Below are 10,429 nucleotides of genomic sequence, written 5' to 3'. Positions count from 1 at the left end.
CGCCAATGATGTTGAGTCACGTGACTCGCTATTCGACAACAAACGCAAATTCCCTGCTAGTTCACTAATCGAGGTACACATGTACAATTCTCTGCTTGCAGTGCTTTATTATAGTTCTCTTATTGCGGTAAGTGGGAAGTGATTTGCTTGGGTAGTGAATGCAGTCGCTCTTCAGTTATCACTGTTATGGCGCCGTTTGTGGTCAAGGCGAGCGAAACAAGCGTCTCGTAGTAACCTAAGCAAGTCGTCATATAATGAATCGGTATTTCAAACAGGGAAATGAAATACATGTATACAATCAACCACGTTTTCGCATTATGCTGCAAAATCCACCATATCTATGGGTTAGCATTTGAAAACTATTCCACCACCATACCGTTAAATGATATAAGTTGTCGTGGCCGAGTGGTTAAGGCGATGGACTAGAAATCCATTGGGGTCTCCCCGCGCAGGTTCGAATCCTGCCGGCAACGCACTTCTTTTGAATCGTTTAAATAACATTTATAGGCATAGTCAACAGTTCTTTGTATTTTATTTTTAATTACATTTCTAAACAAGATAAATATACAATTTAGCAAACGATGAAAAGGATACAATTTTCAAGCAATGATAGAATATTTACAACATTTAATTATACTGTAGACTGTTATCCCGTGTTTTTTTTCATTAGCATTGGTAGCTCTCAAGTGATGTGTTGGATCAGGTTGTCGAATCGAATCCCACAAGACTAGATAATTAAAGTAGCAACACCATTTGCTGAAGTGAGTGTAAATAATGTTGAGTGGATAGAGCAGAAAACATGTAGTCCCCGTTCTGACCAGTAGAGGGAAATGTACGTCTATATATAGTACTTCATAAAGTAGGCCAGGACTATAGTTGCCCCCCAATTTTTTGTTGTTGCTTTCCTTGGCTTACCCAATTACTACTTCATCATTCCGTCATCAAATTCTCATGCTATATAAATATCCATTCATTCATTTCCTGATCTGCTTATCCTCACGAGGGTCATTACTGGAGCTTATCCCAGCCAGTCATCCTAGGTTGTGTTCTATTTTCCTTTAAAGATCAGCTGCAAAGTTCAGCAACACACTTCCAACCCAACTAGCTGAGAGGTTTGGCAAGGAAAACTGCAAAAACATTGTTATTATAACTCAAGCATATGAATTTCTATTGAAGTAGGCCGAGTATGACCTCAGCTGGAAGTACAACATGGTATAAGCCCTATATGAACAATAACTGCTAAAGTATGAAACAACACACGCCAAAAGACTATTTCTATTTGATATTAGGAATAGTCCATCGTGACGGAACGTGAAATTAATGGATAATTCCTCGGCGTTCTTTCCGCAGTTATGAAACTTGATTCAGACAGGTTTTGTAACATAGCCACGGCAGCCAATCAGAGACGATCTTGTTGCTCACGTGACACGGATTTTACGTAACCCAGCTAGTGTCCGGAGTGAAAGTCTGAGGACTGCTCACAAAAGGAGACATGAATAGTCACGCCAAACACAGAAGCGCTAATTACTTCTAACATTTTTTTAAAATATATTTTTTACACAAAATGTCGCTTCAGAAGCCAGCCGAGGAAGCGACGGAGGAGAGGAGCGCTTTCTTTATAGGCGCCGAAGAGGACAAAATCCCCGAGCAGGAGGAGGACCACCATCAGCTCATTCTACTAAAAGCCAACGCTTTGGCTTCAGAAGACTCCCTTAAAGAGGCCATTTACTGGTTCTCCGTGTCCTTGCGTTACGGGCCCGTGAGACCCGAACAACTAAGCACTTTTGTGGACTGTATTGTGCGGAACCTAAAGAAAAAGGCAGCCTGCGGCTCGGACTCGCCATCGAACCGGGATCCCGAGGATCACAAGACCCAGTGGGACAAAGCATTCGATTGCCCGAACTGTGATAGCTTTTTGGGGGAACCAGTGACGCTCATTTGTGGACACTCGTTTTGCAAGAGATGTGTTCAACGAGGGCTGCTCTCCCGGTGCAAGTTGTGCCACGAAGTGGTAAGACCCGAAGGAAAGCCCAATGTGATTCTGTGCGGACTTATGGAGAAATGCTTCCCCGACGATGTGAAACGGTCCAAAAAACTAAGCGAAGTGGACGAACTCTGCCGGTGCAAGCACTACGACGATGCGGTGAAACAAGCGAGCGATATAATCCAAGCAGGTGAGGGTTTGTTTGGTTATTCAACGAGCCATGTTTACAGGGGGTGTGTGTGCCAATGCATTTCCTGGTTATACGTAAGTGCGGCCGCCATGTTGAATGTGGCATGTGTACCCTGCATTTAGAAACGACTTGAATCCAAATGGTCATATTAACGAAAATCAAAACCCGTTTTTGCACTTGAGGGAATATAATGTATCTTTATACATTGTGCAACGCGTAGTACGTGTTTTTTGTTTTATTTTGGTTGTCTGAAATGTTTGCTGACCGCGCATGCGCGTCGGCATGAGCTTGCGTAAGTTAGGTCGTGACTCCCATTGAGAGGTTTTGTAACTTTTGCAGTGGGCGGGCCTGTGTGTTGCAAAGCAACCAATTGTCAGACATTGAAAACGGTCATAAGCTTCAATGGTGACTCATGATTAAGTTTGTTATCTCGAAAACATTATGAAACAGGGTGTTATGAGGCGACTGTACTTCTGCAGCAGACTGTGAATGTATTAAATCTTAGGGAATTTGTGCCAACTGCTTAGTCACCCACTACCACTGTTTTTGACCCACATAGTAATGTATGATCTACATTTGGCTTGGAGTGTTAAGGCTCTCAGGTGCGTTGCATATGTAAATAGTCAGCCTTGAATTACTTTTGCACCATTGCAGGAAGAACAACGTTCCTCATTCCCCATTAACACTGCCTGCCATTGACGGTGATGGTCATCCAATCTGCTTGAATGAATTTTCATTTGCTGCCGACCGTCCTGATGAAATGGATTGGTCTTCTACTACTGACAAACATAATTTCAGTTCACAGCACGTGGATGAAAGAATTCAATGGGACTGAAAGTTATTGCAGAAGACCAGTCTATGTTCACTGTACGTTAAAACAAGGCAGTGGGATAATTCAATATTGGTGTGTATCGCCAAGATATGCATGTTTAATATTGATATTAAATATGATGAATTGGAAAACTAAGAAGAAAAGTCAGGGGCGCCTCGAAAGATGCTGACTGACCTTAGAAGAAATGCTAATTTGCTTAGTCTTACTTTAGTCTCACTGTTTAACGGTTACAATGCTCTGTCAAAATAGGTCTCGAAAACTGTTAAAATAACTTTTCTTTCTCGAGACTTTAAAAAAAAATCAACCAAGGTAGTCACATCGATATGACTCACGCATGACTTGGATGAGATTTTGGAAATACCCAGAACTTTGGACAGTGTAGATACATACTCCTTATGTTGTCTGACCAGAAACACAGTTGCATGCACTGCAAATATTGATGAATGTGTGTCCACACAACAACAGAATAATATGTTTTCCCTCCTGAAACATGCCCACCATCTCGTGCACGCATACACAAACACGCAGGCTAATCTTGAATATTGGAAGATTCTATATAATTTCTAAGTAACTCTTTCTTTTCTTTCCATTTTCATTGAAGAGCCTAAAACAACAGAGGAGGCACGACTTTCACGGGCAGAAGCTTATACATCTCTCAACCAGTTTGATCTAGCTTTGGAGGACATCGAGTTTTGTATTGCTTCAAAGTGTTCTGCTGAGGTACGTCATACTCATTTACATGTATAATAATTTTGTATGAAGTATGTTTGAAACACAAAAAGAGAAAAATATGTGAAAATTATTTATTAACCATTAAAATTATTAAGACATGCAACAACTTTTTCCCTTTGGGTGGATGGGTGTGTGCGTAGATTAGGGCGGAGGAGGCAAATTTTTGGCATCTGAGTAAAGATACAAATGCACGTCAACACACAATTTAACAACTTGAAATGATGTTACATTTGGTGAAAAAGCAATCCAACCATTGCCTTTGTCGTCTTTTCACAATTTCGTCAACACTTTGATAACAGCATGCTCCTTTTTTCACTCTTTCCTTCACTTTTTTGGGCTCATAATGAAAAGCAAAGAATAAAGCTGCCATAAGCACACCATCAAAAATTCCATGTTGAACTTCACTCACTGGTCACTCATCAATACATTTAGTTTTTCTCCAACCGCTGTCATTTATATTCCCCCAGAAACAAATAAAAAAGAAATACATGAATTTTGATTTGTGCAAGTGTGTAGCTCATCTTCCAATTTCAATGTGATTTTCAGCATCTACAGATTTCCCAGATATGGACAATATATTATTCGATTTTCAAGACACTTATTCATCTTCAGTAATTGTAGAACACAGCTAAATTTGATGTCATGTCTTCCTAGGCTTTTTTTAGGAAAGCTATGGTTCTGCACGAGATGGGCGAAGTGGATGAGTCTCTACAAGTCTTTCTCAACTGCCTTGCGTTGGATGAAGACTTCCCCTGTGCAAAAAGACAAGTGGAAAAGGTGAGAAACTAAAAAGTAATTGTTAGTTTCATTAACTGAGATTTTCAGCACCTCAAAGTGCGACCAAAGTTTCATCTGTCCTTTGCTCTTGAGTCTTGTCACACCCACGTAATCTTGCTACTAGAACAGGTATTGGCAACTCGTTTTCCAAAAGAGTCATTTGTCATTCCTTCAACAGATTATGTGTGACCTCCTCTCTTCAGCCAACGACAACGTTGAAATCGGCCTTAGGGAAACGGCTCAAAACACGTCGCCCCACTTGCGCAGCAAAACCCTCGTGACCGGTGCCCAAGTCAGATCACATAGTCTAGTCCAAAGACAAAGCCACCGCCAAGTCCGCGCGTTATCGGCACACAAGCGAGCGGAAAAGCAGGAGGTCAGTTGAATCCTACGCAATATTTTGTATTTCTTTCATTGAGGTCTCCTGTATTTATTTGAATGAAATTTGCACCACAGAAACGTTGGGAGAGTCTTGAACGTCCCGGCCTGAGTAGGGCTCATTCCCTGCGATGTCACAATGCGGGTTTTGGCGAGCAGGGTCTGAAGAGGGTCTGCTCCGCCCCTCAGCTTGGGGACGAGGAGAAAGGCAGCCTTCTGAAGAGGAAGTTGTCTGTTTCTGACATTGAGCCTTGCATCGTGGCCAGCGGAAGTAGCAAGCTTAAAAAGCAAGGCATGTCCTCTCTTGAGTCTTTATTTTACTTAACTACAAGTCGTTCAATCATAACTTTCTGTTCTTTGTTTACCTTCAGGTGTGACTAATATAAAAAAAACAACAGCCAAAGCGAAAACTTGCAGACCTGCACTTGCTGAGCTTATTGACGCCAATGATTTTGAGTGCTCTCTTTGCATGAGGTGAGTAAACACTCTTGGTGATTAACTATAATTATGGTAATAATCTTTTGGCCTGACACTTTAACAAAGCTCTTTCAAGGGCATTAGAAACAGTAAAAAAAGAAAACTACCATAGGGAATGTTGACAGATGAAAAGAAACATACTAATCTTAAAAAACGTAATATTTATTATGTCATCTACTACATCTTGATAGAAAATAGGTATATGAACTTTCTGTCTTTCTTTCAAAACCAGGTTATTTTACGAGCCTGTGACGACGCCATGCGGCCACACATTTTGTAAAATCTGTCTCGAGCGTTGTTTGGACCACACGCCAAATTGTCCCCTGTGCAAACAGAGCCTAAAAGAGGTGAGGTATCCCACATGCACTGTCTACAACGGTGTGTACTGATGGTCTAATTATTCATCTCTACTTGACAGTATCTAGCATGTAGGAAGTACACTGTGACAAGCACGCTGGATGCCCTAATCAAACAGTATTTGGGTCAGGAGTATAAGGAGCGGTCCGTAACACATTTGGAGGAGACCAGAGAGCTTTCTGAGTAAGTTACCGATTATTTTCACTGTCTTATCTATTCTCGGCAAAAGTAGCAATTATCTTGTTTTTTTTCTTCTTCCTTGGTGCAGCTTGACAAAGAACGTGCCTATCTTTGTGTGTACCATGGCCTACCCCACAGTGCCTTGCCCACTGCATGTATTCGAGCCACGTTACCGCCTCATGATCCGCCGCTGCATGGAAACGGGCACGAGGCAATTTGGGATGTGTATCAATGATTCTCAGAAAGGGTAAGCACGCGGAAAGAGAATGTGTTTTGGTTCTTTAAAAGACCAGAAAATTGGATGCAGGTGTCATGTGTTACATAAGAGGTTAAAATGACAGGCATTTTTTTTCTAAATTAAAACTGTGGCATCTAACCCGGCAGGTTTGCGGACTATGGATGTATGCTCATCATCCGCAGCGTCCACTTCCTGCCCGATGGTAGATCGGTGGTGGACACCATCGGGGGAAAGCGTTTTCGAGTCGTGTCACGAGGAATGAGGGACGGATATAGTATTGCTGATATTGAGCTTTTGGAAGACGCTCGGGTAAGAAATGTGTTTGGAAATGTTGTTTCCTCACGTTGATTGTGTATTTGGCTCGTTCACTTGGCACAAGGGAGAATTCAAAGGTCACCTGTTTCATATTTGCATAGGTGGAGGACAGGGAAGAGCTTGATGGTTTGCAAGAACTCCATGATGCTGTGTACAATCAGGCCTGTGAGTGGTTTCAGAACCTCAAGCTCCGCTTCCACAACCAGATCCTGCAGCACTTTGGACCAATGCCTGACCGGGAAGGTGATATCCAGGTACACCACTTGTCCTACTTTTCTTAGGCAGGCTACGACCCTGCCAATTTTTGTAATGGATTTAAGAGTGGTAGAGAAGAAGTGTTTTGCCCCACTCTGATTCTATCCAGTCTATTTTCAATTTCTCCCTCCCCACAACACATGACTGGGATTTTGGCTCATTTTGTCTGATCCAGAAAAATGCATGAAATGTCTGTCCTTTGCACAACATGTTCCAGTCCTTCGTTTAACTCTTCATTCATTGGTCGTTCAGTGTAGTCCCACTGGTGTGCCGTGAGCAATTATTGCAAGAAGTCATACAATGTAATATTCAGAGATAAAAAATAATATGAATATAATGAGACTAAAATTGAATTATTACAAGGTTAAAATCAAAACACGATGAATGTTAAATTATAGATTATTGTGAAACAGTCATTTTCTTGCTTTTTTTTCTAACATGAACCGGAAGTTGTTTGGTTTCGAGGGCATCAACTTTTGACGACGTAAAGTCTGTGAGCACAATTTTTTGGTGTAATATTAGGAGATTGAAGTAATATTTGGAGAAAAGTCATAAAATAAAACTTATTTTTGCATCACTCGAACTGTGAGTTGTTCAGGGTCTGCAGACATCAATTTTTGCTGACATTAGGTCAGTGTGAAAAATGAGATCTTGGAATCATTTTAGAGGTTTATGTGATTCCTGCTGATAAAACTTTGATGAGAATGCCTATTGTTAAAAGATTTTCAGATGGTTCAGATTGTCCCATGAGATTTTTTCAATGCAAAAAGTGTGCCACAGCTCAAAAAAGGTTGCCAAACACTGCTGTATTATAATGAGAATCAAACTGAAAATCAGTCACGTTAAGAACACTTCCATCAAAACTTGAGGGCATTTCATTAAGCACCCGACCGACCAAATTGACAGACTACCTCTGAATACACAATGCTACAGATTTTTCACATGTCAGCGTTGCACCCAAAGGAACAAAACTTGGTGTTTCTTTCATACGCCGCGAATTCCACCTGCGCTTCCATTTCGGAAAGCTTACATTACTGTGGACTTAATAGCTTTATATGTGCATAATAGCACAACGGAGTTATTATTATTTTTTTGCTTCCTCATGTCAAAGAGGATTACTGCTCGGCTCTCAGGACGAGCTGGGGGGCGGAGCCTTTTAACAGTATTGGCTCAAGAGCTTTATTGGTGCTTCAAAGTTAATCCCACCGCTGCTGTTGTGTCACAAGTGTCATGGAGAAAACACCTTTGCAGACGCTAGAGGCTTTTGTTAGCGCAGCGAAGTGCAGCAGTGATCACTTACGTTATAGCAGCGTAGATGTGTTAAGCAAATATTGCATTCGTTTTTGTTCAAATGATTACTCCCGTCCCATTTCCATTGTGCTGGTTTGGCTCCCAATAAACATGTACCATATTTTCCGGACTATAAGTCGCAGTGTTGATCGTAGTTTGGCTGGGCCTGCGACGAATACTCAAGTGTGACTTGTATATTGTTATTTTTTTTTCTATCTGGCCAGTTATCAAAAAAAAAAAACTTATGTCAACAGATGCCGATTTCGCCTGTTGTCAATTTTATCATTGTTACTTTAAATGTATGTTTTTCTTGGTTTCTGATCAAAAATGCGACTTATACATTTTGCACTCTTTGGCTGGTGCGACTTATACTCAGGTGCGCTTTATAGTCCGAAAAATACAATGTTAAAACCAGTTGAATAATTGATATGCACATTTGGACCTTTAAGTTAATTATTTAGTGACATTTCAAGCATCATAACAGTAACATAACATAAGTAATCATTGATGTCAATGGATGTCTCATTCTTTTTTCTTTCCCTGTTTAATTGGAAGAGCGCTAATGTTTTAAAATGTAAATATGACTACATTTCATTCATGTTTCCTTGTAGGCGACTCCTAATGGTCCTGCATGCTGCTGGTGGCTCCTGGCTGTGCTTCCAATCGACCCACGCTACCAACTGTCAGTCCTCTCCATGACCAGCCTCAAAGAACGCCTGGTAAAGATCCAGCACATTCTCACGTACCTGCAGAGCATCCCCAACAACTAAGAGCGTTCTCCTTTCACCACAACCACGCCATAAAGCTCCACCCGAGCCTTCCTCTAAAACCGCTAACGACACGCTGCGCTGAAAACATTCTTGAACTTTAGAGATGTGGCCAAAACGCCTCAGGGATTCTTCCGGTGACACACATAGGTTTATTATGTGTTGCGTCAAACATGAGTCACACAAGAGGTGAAGTGGCGCTTGCCTTTTAAGAATTCGCAAATGAACTTCCAGGTGTACCGCCCTGTTGGCAATGAAATGGAAATCATTGTCACGGAATAAGGACATCTATTTGGGTTATGGCCCGTCTGGCGAAAGCAGGAAGGGGCAAAAGTAGGATAAGTTGGATGTGATGAGAGGAAAATCCAGAATGCTGCGTGAAAAGAAAAAAAGTCAGAGGACTAAACATTTACAGCAGTGGTCACCAAACTTTTTGCCATTGCAGACCGCTAAAGCTATTTCATATTTGTTGTGAACCCTACAATGGTCAAAGCACGAATACATTTATTTTTCATATTAGCACAAAAAAGCTGCGTTTTTTTAATGATTTAGACTAAACACAACGGCATATCAAACACAAGAAGGAAAGCCCTGACTTTTATTACTTTGGTTAGGGCAACATTTAAACTGGTATACAAGTTTGGGCGAGAATGTGGCTGATAAACATTTTGTTTCAGTTAAGATTAAAAAAATAAAAAAGAATTTATTAAGGTGGACGGTCAAAACATACAAAATAAACGGGCTACTATTCTGAAATCTGCGCACTGCTTGCGCACTGCTATCGCTTGCCTGAAAATTCCTTATACCTGATGCACACGACACAACACCTGAAACGAACATAGTTAACATAATTAATTCACTTGCGGAGCCGTACCAAGTGGTCCATGGACCTATAGTTGGGGACCACTGGTTTTATTGTACTTAATCCCCTAGTGCAACCAATTCAAAATGGATGTTCCACTTCCTTATCCTGTTTTGAGAACAGCAATTACCCTTCGCAGTATTTTTCCCCCTCTTCCATCGTGTTCCAGTTTTACTCTTGGCATCACATGTTTCCATGTGGTCATGCACTGAAACACTCATGACTTCAAATTGTCATTTCAATGTAGTACTTGTCCTAATCCTCTGCCGACAGTGGATTTACCAAGATCTTCCAAAGTTTGTCCTGTAGATTGGGAGTTATTTATGTATACAAATACTTCTCCGCTACTCCCACAGAATATGTTAAAATATTTATAAGTTCTGATCCTAGGTATGTGTAGGAATTGTCAACGGGAGCTGTTGCAATATGTCGTTGAATCGGTGTGTATTCATAGTTTTCACTCGGTTTGCTTGAAGGGGGAGAGAGAACTTGTCACCTTTACACTATCTGGCAACGTGGTTTGAAATGACACTATTCTGTATTTTTGTTTACCATTTGTTTCCCTGTCATTGCATGATTTTATTTTGCTGGTCGTCGAAAGCACCCTTATTTTCACTATGTTGGAAAAATACCAATTCATGCCGGGTTTATGTAAATCATTTAAAAAAAAAAAAGTATTTCTGGGGTTACTATCTTGCTTTTTGCTGTGTTTTAAGGTAACTATTTTCAATTAAAAAATGCAATTTTTTCTTATTAGGCCTTTGATTTCTTTCTACTTAAGAATTGCGATAACAC

At 40.8% G+C, this 10,429-nt stretch overlaps 1 protein-coding gene and 1 non-coding gene across 3 annotated transcripts; both read left to right on the top strand.

The window, feature by feature from the left end:
* The first annotated feature begins 15 nt into the window (after positions 1–15).
* On the top strand, positions 16–10,387 carry lonrf1 (LON peptidase N-terminal domain and ring finger 1). Of its 2 annotated transcripts, XM_077605847.1 has the most exons (13): positions 16–127; positions 1,577–2,174; positions 3,608–3,726; positions 4,393–4,515; positions 4,694–4,891; positions 4,972–5,185; positions 5,265–5,367; positions 5,603–5,717; positions 5,789–5,910; positions 5,996–6,154; positions 6,292–6,454; positions 6,562–6,714; positions 8,617–10,387. In XM_077605847.1, the coding sequence occupies exons 1-13, from the start codon at positions 80–82 to the stop codon at positions 8,773–8,775; spliced, it is 2,274 nt and encodes a 757-aa protein (XP_077461973.1). In that variant the 5' UTR covers positions 16–79; the 3' UTR covers positions 8,776–10,387. The 2 variants fall into 2 exon arrangements, with proteins under 2 accessions (XP_077461973.1, XP_077461974.1); XM_077605848.1 differs by lacking the exon at positions 16–127 and having other exon boundaries at positions 1,432–2,174.
* On the top strand, positions 392–473 carry trnas-aga (transfer RNA serine (anticodon AGA)). Its single transcript has one exon. It is a non-coding gene; the product is annotated as a tRNA-Ser (tRNA).
* Positions 10,388–10,429: the final 42 nt, after the last annotated feature.

This window comes from Stigmatopora argus, chromosome 7, assembly GCF_051989625.1.
Source record: "Stigmatopora argus isolate UIUO_Sarg chromosome 7, RoL_Sarg_1.0, whole genome shotgun sequence".
NCBI classification, from domain to species: domain Eukaryota; kingdom Metazoa; phylum Chordata; class Actinopteri; order Syngnathiformes; family Syngnathidae; genus Stigmatopora; species Stigmatopora argus.
The sequence above is the reverse complement of the archived record's forward strand: the minus strand, read 5'-3'. Positions and strand labels throughout refer to the sequence as shown.

Coding starts and splice junctions, on each gene's coding strand:
- lonrf1 (XM_077605847.1), top strand. CDS start 80: ATGTACAATTCTCTGCTTGCAGTGCTTTATTATAGTTCTCTTATTGCG. Junction 5,186..5,264: donor TAGCAAGCTTAAAAAGCAAG/GCATGTCCTCTC, acceptor GTTTACCTTCAG/GTGTGACTAATATAAAAAAA. Junction 5,368..5,602: donor GAGTGCTCTCTTTGCATGAG/GTGAGTAAACAC, acceptor TTTCAAAACCAG/GTTATTTTACGAGCCTGTGA.